The sequence below is a fragment of the Petaurus breviceps genome, unplaced genomic scaffold (assembly GCF_028583685.1).
Source record: "Petaurus breviceps papuanus isolate PSGF00001 unplaced genomic scaffold, PetGlider_PUasm1.0 90897, whole genome shotgun sequence".
In the NCBI taxonomy this organism is placed as follows: domain Eukaryota; kingdom Metazoa; phylum Chordata; class Mammalia; order Diprotodontia; family Petauridae; genus Petaurus; species Petaurus breviceps.
In genome coordinates this window covers 2,203,943-2,222,805 of record NW_027187374.1, presented here as the reverse complement: position 1 = coordinate 2,222,805, position 18,863 = coordinate 2,203,943, and the positions used below count along the sequence as shown (strand labels likewise).

Sequence of the window (18,863 nt, the reverse complement as noted above, 5' to 3'; positions counted from 1 at the left end):
CAAAGACCTTTGTCTAAATGTTTAATAGATTTGCATATTCAAGTCTAGTCTTTTTCCTGAGCTATCTGCCCACTACAGGCTGTGAACTCTTTGAGAGCAGGGACTTTTTGCCTTTCTTTATATCTGCAATGCTTAGCATAGTGCATAGTACTTAATAAGCACTTAATAAAGTTTATTGACTGAAATTTAAGCATTTAGTATGTGCCCAGGCACGGTGCTAAACAATAGGGATACAAAGTAAGAGAAAACATTGAGCATTGCCCTCAAGAAGTTCCCTTCTAAGGGAGACAATATATAAAAAATTACACATATAAGATGTATAGTGTTGGTGGAAGATAGTCTTAGAGGGAAAGCCCCGCCAGTGTGGCTGGAAAAGTAGGATTTTAGCTTAAGGGAAGCAAGAGACCAAGGTGATGAGGGAGAGCGTCAGAGGCATGCAGTACTCTTGAAGGAGTTAAGTGGGAGGAACAAGAGAAGGTTGGAAAGGTAGTTGAAGTGATTACTGTCAGTGTAGAGAAATCACATGAGATATGAATTGTCAGATCTTTCAGATTTGTCACTTAAGATATAATTAGAAGTTTGGAAGCCAAATTACAGAAGATTTAGAATTTAATGAGAAGAAAGAAGTGGAGACACTGATTACTGAAGCTTTCTCAAGAAATTTAGCTATGAAGAAGAGGAGAGATATAGAACAGTAGTGAATGAGCAGAACAAATAAGAGTTTTTCAAGGATGGGAGTGAATTGGCATGTTGGTAGGCAGTAGACATTAACTGGAGAGATTGAAGATTAGTGAGAGAGTGGGGATGTTGGGTTAATCTTAAGAGAGACTAGATGGAATGGGATCAAGAATATAGAGGAGTTTTCTTTAATAAGATGAGCCATCTCTTCATATAAAGAGAATAAATAGTAAGAAAAGAAATCTGAGTAATGTGAGGTGAAGGGGGAGCTCTTAGTGGCCTCAGTCGTTTTTTAATTACAGTTTGAGGCAAGGACCTTTGCTGAGAGGGTTATGGTAGGGGTGCTGTGGGTATCTCGAGAGGAATTAAAAGGATTTGGTATAGTTCCTGTGGTGAGTGCAAATTGATTAGTGAGATCTAAAAGGATTGTCTTGCTATAGTAATGGCCTGGTTGAGATTGTGTAATACATTTGTAGTGGGCTCAGGCAGTGTGGTTTTCTCAGTATGGTAAATATTGGACATTTCAAAGTGCGTGTCCCATAGGTATCTAAAACTCCATGTCCAATACTTCCTCATCCCTTATTCTTGATTCCCTGCCCCCCCATGGTTCCAATCAGTTGCCAGATTTTTGTTTCTGTCTTTGCAATATTTCTCATCTATGTCCCCTTTTTCTCACACAATCACTATCCTAGTTCAGCCCCTCATCATTTCTCCCTTGGACGTCTCCATTCAAATTCCATCCTTCATATAGATGCTAAAGTGATTTTCCCAAAGGTCTAACTATGTCACTCACTTAATAAGCTTCTGTTGTTTCCTAATAAGGGTCAAATGTAAACTCTGTTTAACTTTTAAAGCTTTTTATAACCTGGCCCCTTGCTACCTCTCCAGTCTTCTTGCATTATACTCCCTTCTATTTACTCTGTGATCTAGCTGTATTGAGCATTTTCTCTGGCTCTCTCAGTGCTTTTCCCACCGCCACCCCCACTACAGACCTCCCTGGTATCCTTTCTCAACCAAAGTCACACCTTCTGCCTTCCAGCCTCTGTTAATTATTTCCCGTTTATCTTGTATTATATCATGCAATATAAGCTTGCTTTCTCCATATTTGAAGACAGAAGCCAACTTTTGCCCTTTTTTTGTATCCCCAGTGCTTACTGTAATGGCTGGTACATAATTGACTCTTAATAAATGTTTATTGGTAAATTGATGTATATTGACCTACTCGATGTTCATATGAGAAACTCTTGTTTATTATCGTGCTTTCACATTGACCATTTCCATTCCTGGAATTCTCTTTACCCACCTAGATGTCTTAGAATCTCTGACATTCTTAAAGAATCAACCTGGGGCAGCGAGATGACACAGTGAATAGAGTACTGGCCCTGGAGTCGGGAGGACCTGAGTTCAAATCCAGCCTCAGACACTTAACACAAAACTAGCTGTGTGACCTTGCGCAAGTCACTTAACCCCAATTGCCCTACCTTCCCCCTCTCTGAAAAAATAAAAATAAAAAAACTTAAAAAAAAAAGAATTAACCTAAATGAGGCATTGGGCAGGAGACCTTTTCTGGTTCCTCCCGCATGCTAGTGCCTTCCCTTTAAGGTCGCTTTCCACCTGTTCTTTATATATCTTGCATATACTAATTATATATATATATTTCTTTAGAATGTAAACTTTTAGAAGTTGGGGGCTGTTTTTAAAATTTCTTTATGAGAGAGATGATCTGCAGTGAAGTTTCCCCATTCGGAACATCCTATTAGATTCTTATTTCTTCTTTATACTTTGTAACTAAGTTCAGTATTGTTTCCCCATATATATGGGGTAATTGTGTATAAAGGAATGGTAGTGTGAGAGATAGTAAATGGTTAAGTTTCTACAGAACTGCAAGAATTGCTGAAACAAGAGTACTGATAAAAAGTACTAGCTTAGTAGCCTTGGAAAGAGTTGAGGCCTTGGAAGGAAGTTGGGTTCCCAGTTCCCAGAGAACTCCTAAATAATGCTAAAAATGAAATAATGTAGAATAAAAGGAGCTGGCAGCAGCAAGTGGATTTGACTAATTAGAATGCAGACAGTGGCCTTGGGACACTCAGACCTAGCTAAGGACACATCTAGTTCGAACTGGTGGGGGTTCAGTATTCTGGGGTTGTTGCTTAATGAACCTCCTGTATTATGTATATTATCTAACAGAATTAGAGCTTCATTAGTAATAACTATGGTAAGGTGGAGTTAGGATTATGATAAAAAGAAATCTGTGAGCTTCTGCAGCTTGCACTCCTCGGTTGGCACCATCTTAGGTGCTCTGGGAGTGCCCTTTCTCGAAAAAGAAATATCTCCCTTCTTTTACTACAACTCTCTGAGTCTCCACAAATTATTGGTAATGGTCTTCATGTCCCACATATATGTATCCTCAGAGCTTAGCATGGTGTCTGGTACATAATAATTGTTTAAGAAATGTTTATTTACAAAAAAAATCTTTACTTTTTTACATTGCCTAAATTTCCCCCTGTATCCTTGCCCCTCTTTCCCAAAAGCCATCCCTCTTTTCTTATGTACTTTTTTTAAAAAAGAAAAAAATCAGCAAAACTGATCAATACATCAAATATATGTAGACACATGTATTTGCACACATATATCTGTATGTAGACACATGTATCTGCATGTGAATGTGCAACATTCTAAATCTTCTCACCTGTGTAAAGGTGTTGAAAGAGATGTCTTCTCATATCTCTTCTTTTAGGCCCCACATGTTCTTTGTGATTTTGCAGCATTAACTTTTGATTTTTTTGTAGTTCTGCTTACATCATTGCATAAGTTCACATAAGTCTTTCTATGCTTCTCTGTATATATCATACTAATTGTTTCTTATATCATAGTAATAATATTCCATTAAATTTGTTCACCATAATTTGTACATTCATTCTCCATTTGATGGGTATTTTCTTTATTTCTAGTTCTTTGCTACCACAAAAAAGTATTGTTGTAGCTATTTTGGTGTGTATGTAGATTATCTTTTCTTATTATTGGCCTCCTTGTAATGGAATCTCTAGTGCAAAGGGCATAACTATATTGATGATTTTATGTCCATAATTTCAAATTGCTTTCCAAAATAGTTGTACTGATTCACAGCTCCAGCAGTGTACTAGGGTGACGTGTTTGTTGGTTGATTGATCCTTTTTATACTATGTAAGTTTTCCTTTTAATTTCTGTTTTTCTGACTTAGATGTTCTTCTGTGCAAAGTAGAATTTGAATTTTTTCATATACTGCTTTCTGCCTAGTGAGGTGCTGATGTCCAAATGTCCTTGTGTGCTTTCTATAAAATTCATTCTTTTTTTTTTTTCTTTTTGGAGGGCAATTGGGGTTAAGTGACTTGCCCAAAGTCACACAGCTAGTAAGTGTGTCTGAGGTCGAATCTGAACTCAGGTCCTCCTAACTCCAGGGCCAATGCACTATTCATGGCGCCACCTAGCTGCCCCTATAAAATTCATTCTTCACAAGAATTTACAGTAGTTTTAATCAAAATTAACTCAGCTTGAGTTTTCTCAAAAATATTTTTTTTTTCAAAAATAGCGACAAAAATATTTTCACCTGCCAAAATGTAAAAAAACTAGATTATTTTCAAGTGCGCGAGGGATAATTTGTTAGTGATGGTTAGTCTAATGACTGTAAATGAGAAGAACTTGCAATATGACTGTGTTATTTAAAAGTTAACAAAGTCCTTGGTACATTAAAGTACTTTTTAGGCTTGTGACTTTTGAACATTTTTATTTTATAACTACTTCTTCAGCATTCTTCTCCTTTCCCTGCTTTCTGTCCCTCTATTACTTTTGACAATAGGTTAGCAATATTCCCCAAAACAATGAAACTTTCATAGAAGCTTTAGAACTAGATAAGGGTAAAGAAGTCTCAGTAGCTAACAGTAGACTTTGAGAGAATGAGGTATTTACATGGAGGAAAAAAGGAAAAAATAAGTTTAAGAGTCTATTCTTTGGTCTCTGGTACTTCTTTGGCATTCTCTCACAACACTGAGTTTCAGAAACTTAGGTTTAAAAAAAGGTCAGGCCAATAAATTATAAGTATTCACTGTTAAACTTATAAATGTACTCTTTTGAAAAATCTTATAGTATGTTTTTTTTTTTTTTTAAAGAAGGGTAACATATGGTGCTTTACTTTGTCATTGAGTCCTTACAACAAATCTATGAGGTAAATGCTTCTGGTATTATCCCACTATTATAAATGAGCAAGATGAGGCTGTGTTATTAAAATATTTTGCACAGATTCACAGATATTAAATGTCTGAGGCAGGACTCTAACTCATTTCTTCTAATCTTGAAGCCTGGCACACTGTGCATGACGCCACAGTTCTTGTATATTGCATTTGGAAAGAATATACACAGAAACATACACATTTAGGTTTTTTTATTGATTAATACAAAAATTACCTTGGAAAATTATTTAAAATTAGAGTTTTGAATTTTATTTTCAGTGTTCAAATTGGATATATAAACAGAAGTATGTACATTCTTTCAGTAGTAACAGCACTATTTTTAAATTGACATATAATTTTAATACAAATTCTATAAGCTTTATTTTATTAGGTTCTGAGCATAGAGAAATACCAAGACAATCTTTGCCTTCATGAAGCTTAACAATATAGTAAAGGGGTAAAATATACAGAGATAACTATCATATAATTTCAGTAATTTTTAAGTGGGATGCAAGCTGAACCATGAACAAAGGAAGGATACCAATAGGCAGAAATTATGTTTGGGAAGCTATTTTAGAAGCTATTTCCATTTTGGGGCACAGTAGAGATTGTAAAAACTCTAGATGAGATTGTAGAACATTGAATAGTCCCATTTGGCTAGAATATGAAATATGTGAAATAAGGCTGGGGGAAAGGATAAACAAATATATAGCACTTAAGATGTGCCAGGCATTGTGCTAAACACTTTTTACAGATATCTCATTGATCCTCACAGCAGTTCTGAAAAATAGATGTTAATATTATCCTTGTTTTGCAGTTGAGGAAATTGAGGCAAACAGGTTAAATGACTTGCCCAGAGTAGTAAAACTAGTATGTATCTATGGTTGGATTTTTGAACTCTGGTCTTCTTGATTCCAGGCCCAGTGTTCTATCCACTGAGCCATAGCTGCCCTTGTTGTTTTGAGCGGGTAAGGCAAGGCAATTGGGATTAAGTGACTTGCCCAGGGTCACACAGCTAGTAAGTGTTAAGTTGTCTGAGGTTGTATTTGAACTCAGGTCCTCCTGACTCCAAGGCCATTGTTCTATTCACTGTGCCACCTAGTTGCTGCCATAGCTTCCCTTGGAAAGATAAATTGGAGCCATATTTAGGATGGGCTTGAATGCCAGGCTAATCTCTTTGTGTTTTATTTGGCAGGTTATGGAAAGCTACTGAAAGTTTTTAATAAGAGAAGTGATATCTAGCCTCTTGTTTTTAACAGTGTGAAGGCTAGATTTGAGAGAAAAGAGTTTCAAGATAGGGATACTGGATTATAGTAGTTCAGATTAAGAGGGATAATGAGTTGGAATTTAGTAACATCAGTTAATCGAGAAATTTAAGTACCAGGAGCAGCTAGGTGACACAGTGAATAGAGCACTGGCCCTGGAGTCAGGAGGACTTGAGTTCAAATCTGGCCTCAGACACTTAACACAAAAACTAGCCATGTGATCTTGGGCAAGTCACTTAACCCCAATTGCCCTCCAAAAAAAAAAAACAAAAAGAAAAATGAAATTTAAGTACCAGTTATCAGTTATGAATTAACTTACTATGTTAGGCATGGGGAATACAGAGGCAAAAATAACAAATCCTTTCCCTCAAGGAACTTATGGGATACATGCACGCATAGTGAAAGTAAATACAGTACAGCATTTGAAGAAAGATATATTTCATAGAGTTGACAGAATTTGGCAAACTACATATGAGACATGATAAATATAAATGTGTTAAAGTTCTAAACTTGGACTATACGCTTTAAATTTTTATCCCAATTAGGTCTTGTCAAATAAACATGTGGCACCTGATCATCTGTTGCAAATCTGTCAGCGTATTGGCCCTATACTGGATAAAGAAATTCCACCCTGTATTTCCAGAGTTACATCTTTGCTTGGTGCAGGAAGGCAGTCTTTGCTACGTACTGCAAAAGGTACCTTGTTTTTAAAAGTTTTGGGTTATATTCAATAGTTTTAGTAAGTTGTATAATTTGTGAAGTAATATAAACATTGTAAGCAAATGATAATTTCTACATTATGAAATAATTCTTGGTGTTTAGTTTGAACCTGAAATGATAGTGTTATTGGGCCCTTTTTAATGCTTTAAAATTTTCTGTCTTTTGGGGGGGGGGGACAATTGGGGTTAAGTGACTTGCCCAAGGTCACACAGCTAGTTTTTATGTTAAGTATCTGAGGCCGGATTTGAACTCAGGTACTCCTGACTACAGGGCCAGTGCTCTATTCACTGTGCCACCTAGCTGCCCCCTAAAATTTTCTGTCTTAAATATAAAATCTAGGGGGTTAAAGATGAGGCTATTAGACTCAAAAGTTAATTTTATTTTTAAGAGACATTTCTGACATCTTTCTGAACTTGTAGTTCAGGGACATAATTCAATTTAGCATCTTCTCTGTTTCTCTTTAGCTTTATTAAAATGATTGAAGTATTTCTACTTGATATTCATGTTCTGATTATCCGTTGATACATGATAACTTGGTATCCAGATTTCAGAATTTCAAAAAAAGTAATCTTTTAATCATCACCAAAAGTTTAATGCCTCATGTATTTTTTTTTTTTTCAAAACTTGGGGCGGCCAGGTAACACAGCGAGTAAGAGCACCGGCTCCAATGTTGAGAGGACCTGGAGATCGAATCCCGGGCTCAGACACTTAGCACCCACCCAGAAACACCTGGCCGTGTAACCTTGAGCAAGTTACTTAACCCCAATTGCTTAGGGGCAGCCAGGTGGCTCAGCGAGTAAGAGCACAGGCTCCAGTATCTGGATGACCTGGATCAAATCCGGGCTCGGATACTCAGCACCACACCCAGAAATAACTGGCCGTGTAACCTTGAGCAAGTTACTTAACCCTGATTGCTTAAAAAAAAAAATAGATCTAAATAATAATAAATAAAAAAATCTAAAATAGATCATCTTTCCCAAGGACTACTCTGGTATAATGACAAAATTCTCATTCTTCTTACTTTTGCATAAATTACTTTTACCAATAAGCTAAATAATTAATTATTCTCAAGGTTGTTAAATTGACACCACACAAGAAAGAATATAAATTAAAATGCTTGTTAAACTTTATGAGCTTTTGTTTTGAACTATTTGAGATATCTTGTATATTTATATGTGCATGTGTCACTACATATATGGTATATATTTTGTATGTCCAAAAAGGTTTTAGTGTAGCAGGAAGCTTTAATACATTTAGAAGTATAAATACTGTTTTTCAGTTGTGTTTTTTTTTCTTGACTTCTTTTGGGGTTTTCAAAAAAATAGGGTTTTGATGCATATATGACAATTTTGATATGACCACAGAAGAAAAAGTTTAATGGAGATCAGATGACTGAGATAAAAAGAGGTAAAAGTAAGTGACCAAGCAAGAGCTCCACCTCTGCTGATCCACCAGTCTGAGAAAATGACATCTAGAAGCTGTTGCACATTCAGTGCTTAACGACAGGATGCTTTATATTGTTCAAATTAAAATTGATTATTCAGAATTCACAAAACAAAATTACAATAAACTTAAATAATTAGGCTTTAAGGTAACTTTTTTTTGTAAGTTTGTAGCATTTATATTTCTGAAGTTACTGAAGCTTAAAACTACACTAAGACTTTTGAGACATTCTACGTAATGTCAACCTTAGTGTTATATGGAATAATTAGCCCAGACCTTTTACCTGATGTTTGAAGGAATCACTTGAATATTTTCACTACATTACAAGTAAGTTAGCATCTAGCTTCAGGTTGAATGCCTTCCAGTCATTCCTTTGGTGAGATAGTCTGTCCCATATTCTAGTCAACTCTGATTATCTAGCTTTTGTTGAAATCTTACTCTCTAACTTCTACATGAATCCTAATTTTTCCTTATAGAACAACATTGACTGGATAAAGCATTAAGTGCTTACTTTCTATGCAAGCACTGTGCTAAGAGTTAGGGATACAAATAAAAAAGCAAGATAGTCCTTCCTCTCAAGCTCACATTCTAGTGAAGAGAGGGGAAGTATAATTCCTCTTCTATGTAAAAGTCATTCATCTAGAAGGAAATAGCCAAAATCCTTCCCTTAACTCCCACATTTTAATTATTTTCTTTTCTAGGTTAAATATTCATAGTTCTTTTAACTAATCTTTATGTGACATAATTTTGTATTAGACATGGTCATGTTGGATACATTGCAATTTTTCCTTAGGACATGTTCCATTTTTAAATATCTTTGCTAAAATAAAGTGTAAGAGGCAACATATAGTGGAAAGAGCACTTGACTTGTAGTCAGACCTTTGTTCAAGACTTGGTTCTACCATTTACAGAGACAAGTCACTTAACCTCTCCTTAAATTGTCCTTGTGACAGGAACAAGTCACTTAACCTCCCTGTACCTTAGTTTCATCATTTAAAAATAGAATAATACTCATTTTCCTCTTATTACAGTTACAGCCATTTAAGCTATCCCAAAGTGGAGTCAGTTGCCTCTTGAGGTGTAGTGAGAAAATTGGTTAGGTATGGGTTGGACTAGATGACTTACGAAATCCTTTCCAAATCTTAGATTCTGTGATAGTTCTACTTTTTAGAGATTTTGTGAAGTTGATATAATATGTGTAAACTATAATTCTTCCAGATGTCTGACTAGTATATTTTATTAGTAAGATTAGATTATTCTCTCTATTTCTCAATATTTTTGTAACATAGCCTAAGATGACGCTAATCATTTGGCAGTTATGTCATGTATAGTTGTCTCATACTACTGAAGTTTTTAGTCAACCAAGTCCTGTCTTGTATTTGTGCAATTTATTTTTTTCACTTAAAAACACAGGAATTTAACACCCTCATTATATTTCTTTGTGTTAAATTTGACCTATTATCTCAGTCTGTCAAGGTATTTTTTCTTTTAATAAGCAATTGGGGTTAAGTAACTGGCTCAAGGTTACACGGCCAGTTATTTCTGGGTGTGGTGCTAAGTATCTGAGCCCAGATTTGATCCCCAGGTCATCCTGACACTAGAGCCGGTGCTCTTACTCGCTGAGCCACCTGGCTGCCCCAAGGTATTTTTTGAATACTGATTCTGCCAGAGTTTTAGAGCTGAAATGGACCTGGGAGATCACTCAGATTAGTACTTTTATTTAGAGAAGTTCATTGATTTTTTTTTTTTTTGGAGGGGGAAAGCAAGGCAATTGGGGTTAAGTGACTTGCCCAAGGTTAAACTACTAGAGAGTGTTACGTGTCTGAGGCCAGATTTGAACTCTGCTCCTCCTGACTCCAGGGGGGTGCTCTATTCACTACGCCACCTAGCTGCCCCAGTTCATTGATTTAATTTGCCCAGGGTCATATAACTAAGTGCCTAAAGCTGGGATATTAGTTTTCCTTCTCGGTTTTTAGTTAATGGAAGTTTTTGTAATCATGGTGAATATACACATTGGTGAAATATGTGCTTTGTATGAATACAGCTGAAAATCTCAGTGAAATATTAGTACTTTGTACCTTGGGCCCATTTGAATTCTTTTAGTGCTGGTTTTTGTTTGTGACGTTGACTTTTGGCCCTCTGAGGCACTTTAATTAAAAAAAAACAAACAACAAATTTTCCTTCTTGCTTTATGCAAATTAGTCTGCCATCCTGCAATCTTGTTGTTGTATTTCTTGTGTTTCTCACTCAGTAAATGGTTCTTATCTATTCTTGCCCCTGCCCTGGAAATAGTCCATTTTAGCTCATTTTATTTCATGGTCTTTTGATTTACACGTTCTTTACACATGCCCATCATAATGTAATTGGTTTGGATGAGTATTACTTCGAAGTCTACTAGATTGGCTACATTACAGGGTGTTGTTAATTATATCTTATTACATTACTTGGCTCTGTACCAGTACCATGAGAGATAGCTTGCTCATGATGGTGGCAGTAATAAATCCATTTATGTAAAGCATAGGTTTTTTTTTGCTCTTCTGGGACATTTCCTCAATGGAAATTTTGTATTTTACCATGCCTCTATTTTATCTTTCCTCTGCCTCATATTCAAGCTGCTACTCTTATCTTCATGGTTTTTCTTAAGAGAAAATATTTATCTGCTTCAAATTTTTATTGCTTCTCTTGAGTGTTAAGATTTGTCTATACTTAAGGGGATAAGAAGAGGAAACTTCATGGAATAGTTTTCAGACTGAAATCTTACATTCTTTGCTTTGTCATAGATAATGTTTTACAATCACATTTTTTAAATTTTAGGTTATCTGTGGTTTCTAAGTACTTTTAAATGTGGTTCCCCTCCCCCCCGCCAGAAATTGGGGTTAAGTGACTTGCCCAGGGTCACACAGCTAGGAAGTGCCAAGTGTCTGGTCAGAGGCTGTATTTGACCTCAGGTCCTCCTGACTTCAGGGCTGGTGCTCTATTTACTGTACCATCTAAATGCCCCTACTTTTATTTTATTTATTTATTTATTTGCCTTTTTGGAGGGCAGTTGGGGTTAACTAACTTGCCCAAGATTACATGGCTAGTTTTTTTTTGTGTGTGTATTTGTTAAGTGTCTGAGTCCGGAACTGAACTCGGGTCCTCCTGACTCCGGGGCTGGCTCTTTACTCACTGCGCCACATAGCCGCCCCAAAATTTTTAATTATATGAGACATAATATTATGGAAACTTCTAAAAAGACTTTCTTTTAGGAGTAACTTTCTAGGTTTTTTGACATCCAAAATTCATTTTAAAGATTGCCGGGATACAGTTTGGAAGGGCTCTGCTTTTGCTGCTCTTCATAGAGGAAGACCACCTGAAATGCCTGTAAATTATGGTTCCCCACCAAACCTTGGTAAGTTTATCTTTCAGCCATTTATTGAATTTATAAATTTGGATATGTATAAACATACATCCATGCATATATAGATATGTCATATATATGTATGTTGAGATCAATATCATTAAATTCACCAGGGAAACAAGTAGGAAAAAAAGGACTTTAAAACTTAGGGTAGATTGAGAGACAAGTGGCATATCAGTTCAGTTACAGATTACTAGTGTTCATATAACCTCACTTTCGCTACCTCTTCCTTTATAAAAAGAGAGGGGCAAAGAGAGAAAAAAGTAGGGAAGACAACTTTGAAAGACTTAAGAACTCCATACCAATTAATTTACCAAAAAGAACCACTTTATGGAGCTAGAAAAAATAGTAACAAAATTCATTTGGAAGAATAAACGGTCCAGAATATCAAGGGAATTAATGAAAAGAAATGCTAGGGAAGGTGGACTAGCTATACCAGATTTCAATCTGTATTATAAAACAGCAGTCATCAAAACTGCTTGGTACTGGCTGAGGAATAGAGGAGTGGATCAGTGGAATAGATTAGGCACATGAGATTCAGAAGTCAACGACTATGGTAATCTATTGTTTGATAAACCCCAAGACCCCAGTTTTTGGGTTAAGAACTCACTATTTGACAAAAAATGCTGGGAAAACTGGAATATAATATGGCAGAAACTGGGCGTAGACCGTTATCTAACACCATATACCAAAATCAAGTCTAAATGGGTACATGATCTAGGTATAAAGATTGATACTGTAAGCAGTCTCGTAAAACAAGGAATAGTTTACCTGTCAGATTTGTGGAGAGGGAAAGACTTTGTGACTAAACAAGAATTAGAGAACATTATAAAATGCAAAATGGACATTTTTGACTACATGAAATTGAAAAGCTTCTGTACAAACAAAGCCAATGTAACCAAGATTGAGAGGGAGGTGGGAAATTGGGAAAGAATCTTTACAACCTATGTCTCTGACAAAGGACTCATTTCTAAAATATACAGAGAATTGAGTCAAATTTATAAGAATACAAGTCATTCCCCAATTGATAAATGGTCAAAGGATATGAACAGGCAATTTTCAGAGAAAGAAATTAAAGATATCTATAAGCACATGAAGAAATGCTCTAAATCACTATTGATTAGAGAAATGCAAATCAAAACAACTCTGAGGTACCACATCTCACCAGTCAGATTGGCTAATATGACAAAACAGGAAAATGACAAATGCTGGAGAGGATGTGGGCAAATTGGAACACTAAGGCATTGCTGGTAGAGTTGTGAACTGATCCAACCTTTCTGGAGAGCGATCTGGAATTATGCCCAAAGGGCTATAAATAATTTCATATCCTTTGACCCAGAAACACCACTCCTAGGGTTATATCCCAAAGAAATCATAGAAGTGGGAGTTAGACCCATATATACAAAAATATTTATAGCAGCTATTTTTGTGGTGGCAAAGAATTGGAAATTAAGGGGGTGCCCATTAATTGGGGAATGGCTGAACAAGTTCTGGTATATGCATGTTATGGAATACTATTGTGCTATAAGAAACGAGGAACAGATGGACTTCATATTTACCTGGAGAGGCTTATAAGAACTGATACTGAGTGAGAAGAGTAGAACCAGGAGAAATTTGTACACAATTACAGACACAACGTTTTGTGATGACCAACTTTGATAGACTGGACTCTTCTCAGCAATGCAGGTTATAAGTTAACTCCAAAAGACTCATGATGGAGAGAGATGTCTACATCGAAGGAAAGAACTAGAAAGAACCGAGTTTGTATCCAGATAGAAGCAAACTACCTGATCTTTTTCCTTTTCTTGTTTGGTTTTATGTCCTCTTTACCATTTTTCATTCCATCTGATGCAATCTGTCTTTATAACCTGACTAATGTATAATGTGAAAGTATTATTTATAGATCCTGTACTTGACAGTATGCTGCCATGGGGGGGGAGGAGAGGAAGGGGAACAAAATATGAAACTCAAGGAATTGTGGAATTGAATCTTGTAAACTAAAAGTAAACAAATTAATTTAAAAAAAAAGAAGAAAGACTTAAGAACTCTGACCAAAGCAATGACCAGTCACTCTACAAGATGGATAATAATGGAACATGCTTTCCCATAACTTGGCAGAGAGGTGATGGACTACAGGGGGATGATAAGTCATTTACTCTCAGTCTTGGCTAGTGTATGGGTTTGTTTTGCTTGGTGGTGCTAATTTTGGTAATAAAAGGGGCCTCTTCCCCCTCCCTCTCCACCATGGGGCCAAGAAGTAAGGGACTTAAGGAGGGTTGTAGAAGAGTAGTGATAGTGATGCCAAAAAAAGAATATCAGTGGAACATTTTTATAAGAGGTGTGATCTCATCATTAATACTATAGATATAGTTTTGTTTTAAAATTTTATATTTATACCTTTTGCTTTTACATTTCAGTCCTTGATCAATATTCATCCTCACTTCATCCCACCATAGACATTGTCCATTCAGTATGCCTTTGAATCCTAATTACTTGATGGTAACAGAAAAATAAACCTTAATCCAGTTATATAAGACAAATCAACAGTCTTTGGATCTCAGACAGTACGTGCAACATTTTATATCAGTAGTTTTCTCGTTTGTCTTCTGAGAAAAGGAAAGTATTTCATCATTTTTTCTCTGAGACTGGTCATTATGTTTCTATTTTTTCAAATACAAAAGGACCCAAACTACATCCTAGCACCTAGTGATGGGTATGATGGAGAATCTCTTTTTATGACTTTTTTTTTAAAGCAGTTATTTCTGGGTGTGGTGGTAAGTATCTGAGCCCAGATTCAATCCCAGGTCATCCCGACTCTGGGGCCGGTGCTCTTATTCACTGTGCTACCTAGCCGCCCCTCTTTTTATGACTTTTGAAGTATTTTGTTGTTATATCTTATATCATAGTAGTTGGAAAGAAAGTTGATTGCCTCCGGTTTAGGAGTTGAAAAATTTGTGCAAATAAGTATACTGTTTTAAGATAAATATTTCCAATTTTGATGTTTTTCCTAAATTTTTGTATGTCACTGGAGGTAAAATGGCATAATATTGGTTATATAAAATTAAAAAGTCTTACACAAACTAAACCATTGCAGCCAAAATTAGAAAACTGGGGGGGAAATCTTTACAAGATATTTTTCAAATATATAAGGAACTGATCCATATTTATAAGAATAAGAGTTATTTACCAGTTGGTGAGTAGTCAAGATATGAACTGACATGTTTTCAGAGGAAGAAATCAAAGCTGTCAATAGTTATATGAAAAAATGTTCTAAGTCACTAATAATTAGAGAAATGCAAATTACACCAACACTGAGGTACCTCACACTCATCAGATGGACTAAGATAACAGAAAAAGAAAATGACAAATGTTAAGAGATATGGGAAAATAAGTACATGAATTGGTATTGGTAGATTTGTGTGAACTGATCCAACCTTTCTGTAGAACAATTTGGAACTTTGTCCAAAGGGCTGTAAAACTTTGTATGCCCTTTGATCCAACTATACAATTTCTAGGTCTGTATCCCAAAGAGATCAAAGAAAAATGAAAAGGTCTCATATTTACAAAAATGCTTATAACCAGTTCTTTTTATTGTAGCAAAGAATTGGAAATTAAATGATGCCCGTCAATTGGTGTGTGACTGAACAAAGACTGGCATATGAATGTGATAGGATGCTATTGTGTGCTAAGAAATGATGCAGAGAAGGTTTAAGAAGGATCTAGGAACTTACATGAACTGATGTAAAGTGAACAGAATCAAGAGAATAATTTATCCAGTAACAGCAATATTATAGAGATTATCGACTGTGATAGACTTAGTAACTGATCAATACAATGATCTACCTCATTTTCAGAGGACTCATGATGAAACATACTATCCACTTCGAGATAGAGAATTTATGGGATTAGGGTGTAGATCAAACCATATTTTTTTTCTCTCCTTTTTGTCTCTCTCCTTCGCTCCCCTCGAAATGGCTAATGTGGACATTTGTTTTGTATGACTTCATATGTGTAGTGGATATTGTATTTTTGCTTTCTTAATGCTTAGGGGAGGGTGTAGAAGAAGGCAGAGAATTTGGAACTGAAAATAAAAGAATTTAAAAAATAAAATTTTATATGTAAGACCCTTAACAATTTTAATTGTTTTATTTTGTAGTGGAGATAAATCGTGGAAAACAACTTACAGGATGTGCCTCATTTAGCATGGCATTTCCAGGAAGTATGTATCAGCATATAAAAATGCACAGGAGGATTCTGGGACATCTGTCTGCCGTTTACTGTGTTGCATTTGATAGGACAGGGCACAGAATCTTTACTGTGAGTTAATATCATAAACTTAATGTCTTAACCTTCTATGACAATTTACTAATTGAGAATGGCAAAAAAAAAAATTTAATTGGATATAACAATTTGGAATTCTGTTAATTAAACCTTCCAAGTCTTTAAAGGAAAACTGGAATGGGCATATTTATATTTGAAGTCAGGTGCTTTGTAAAAGTTATTTTAGGTTAAATTTTAGAGAACAAAAGTGGCTGGTGCTCTAAATTGGAGATTAGTGGAAATGAAGGGGCCATTTAGTCCATCAATTTTTAGATGAGTCATACATTTTATAACAGAAAGGAAATTTAAGACATCACTCATCTAGAGCAGTTCCCACCTTCAGATAAATAGGAATATAGTGACACTTTTTTTTTTAACTGATGAAGTTACTGAGTTATGTGGAGATGAGACTTAGCTAGTCAATTTTAGTCTGCAAAATATGGATCAAATATTGTTAAAAAACAAAGTTGGAATTCAGTTTTACTGGAATTTGCCATCCATTATCTGAAATAAGTGGGGAACAGAGGGGACAGTTTTCAGAGAGGCCATAGACTTGGATGGAAAAAAATTGCATTTTCATTTTAGCTAACTTCTAACTGAAATTTAGTGTTTCCTTAAGTTATGAATGTAGGCAGCACATTATACTGAGAAAAGGTCCATGGATTTCATTCCTATCCACAAAAGAAAAAAAAGATAAAAAAAACTCTTGACTTAGGATTTGGAATATTTTGGTTAACTTTATGCTAACACTAAGATTTGACCTATTAAGGTAATATCCCTTGCTGGATATTGTGGCAGGTGAAAGATCAAATGACTGAGGAAACAAAGTTTCAATCTTCCAAGAATATCGATTTATTAAGCAGTGTATGCCAGTTGCCTCACAAAGTGGAACCAGACCTACTCAGCTTAGGTCTGGACCCTGAATACAGGAGGTGACAGACTATACATTAAAAACAATCAAATAAGAAAACAATATAATATTAGGTAATCTGATTCCTAATTGGATAAAAGATTAGGGATTTTCCAAGTTCGAAAAAGGAGAATGAAAAAATACAATTTTCTGAATTCAGAAAAAGAGTTGTCCTACTTCGCTCCAAGTGTCTGTGAACAATCAAAGGAATGTGGAAATAATAACTGATCAGTATAGGGCCAGTTTTTAGATAAGACATATGGGCTACTTGAGATGTATAATTGTGAGAAAACTACATCAATCTTTGTATCTGACTAGCTTTCTGATCAGCATAACCTAGGTCCTTAGTTAAGGGTCTTTAAATAGCAGGACAGAGGTAGTTCAGTTTCCCAGCCACGGTCTAGGTTCAAACAGTACAGTAAGATTTTCTTTCAGTTTCCATGATTGAATAAAATTTTCTCACAGGACAGAATTTTGAACTGGAGCCATAACTGAATAGAAAGAGAACTGAGCTAGTGAATTGAGTCACAAGGTAGAGTCAGTGTGGTTCACTCAGTTACCACAATTTTACCACTTGGATTTACCTAATGCCTTCAGTTTCGTCAATACTAACCTAGAATCTCTGAAGAGCTATAAACCTTATAGAAAAAAAATATCATGGCTCTAGTAATCTTTGTCTGTTTGGTGATATTAAAGTTTCATTATTTGGCATGCTGTTTTGAGAGACAATTACATTTTAAGAGGTTGGGGGAAGGAAATAATTACATATATAATTTTATAAACAAATGATTTATTTTAAAATGACTTAAAGCAGCTTAATTTGCTCTTTTGAATTGATACATTTACTTTGGGCCTTTTTTTTTTTTAGGGTTCAGATGATTGTTTGGTAAAGATATGGTCTACACATAATGGCAGATTGTTGGCCACGTTAAGAGGCCATTCTGCAGAAATTTCTGATATGGCTGTGAATTATGAAAATACTATGATTGCTGCAGGAAGTTGTGATAAAATAATTAGAGTGTGGTGCTTGAGAACTTGTGCCCCAGTTGCTGTGCTTCAGGGACACACTGGCTCAATTACATCCTTGCAGGTAAAATTTAATGTCTTTGCTTTTGTGTAATCTCCTTTTTTGCATGAGCATAGTGTTGAATGTGATGCTTTTATAATCTGGCAGGGATGTGAAAGTATATACTCTTTTAGGGCAGGGACTCTTTCTCTTTTTATCTTTGTATTTCCAGCACATAGCTCAGTGCGTGGCACATAAAAGAGGTTAATTAAATGCTTGTTGAATGAATAAGCTATCATATATTTGTATATATCAAATTTAATTTATTGTTTACATATTTTATTTTACATATATTTACATGTAAAATTTAAACATGAATTTATTCCTTTTTAATTTTGTTGTGTATACATATAATAAATTAAAATTGAGAGAATATATAAATAAAATTTAAAAGTAAATTAATAGATAAAAAGTCAGGTGAATGGTTATTTTTTTCTGTTTTGTCCCCTACCCCCTTTTAGTTTAGTAAGCATTTTTTAAGCTTTCCTATTACTTTAAGAACTTAAATCTTTCTGAAGTAATAAAAATTGGGAATTTTGTTATTGAGGAAATTAACTCATCATGATTCAGAAGGGTGGCACAGGGTGGGTTACCAGATAGCTTATGTGGAGTTGACATATTAGAAATTATGCCCACATTTTAGTGCTTTGAGGCCTATCAAGTCTGGTCCTATTTCAGAAGTAACATTTTTTTCCTTGTTTAAATCTTCTGGATTTGGGAAAGTTGTTGGAAAACTTCCTCAAAAAACTTTGACATAGATACCCATGAGGCAAATCACAAAGATGATGCTAATCTGGAAAATTCCATTTATCTGCTAGGAGGCTAAATTATTGAAGAATATGCTAACTCCATTTAT

The 18,863-nt window shown here is 35.3% G+C and overlaps 1 protein-coding gene across 3 annotated transcripts in view; it reads left to right on the top strand.

The window, feature by feature from the left end:
- The window catches only part of BRWD1 (bromodomain and WD repeat domain containing 1), a 188,608-nt gene that overhangs the window by 24,545 nt on the left and 145,200 nt on the right, over nt 1-18,863 (top strand). For all 3 annotated transcript variants that reach the window (XM_069074849.1, XM_069074848.1, XM_069074847.1), the window contains exons 5-8: nt 6,694-6,844; nt 11,604-11,702; nt 15,868-16,028; nt 17,810-18,031. In XM_069074849.1, the coding sequence (XP_068930950.1) occupies nt 6,694-6,844; nt 11,604-11,702; nt 15,868-16,028; nt 17,810-18,031 (633 nt within the window). The remainder of the gene's footprint in view (nt 1-6,693; nt 6,845-11,603; nt 11,703-15,867; nt 16,029-17,809; nt 18,032-18,863) is intronic.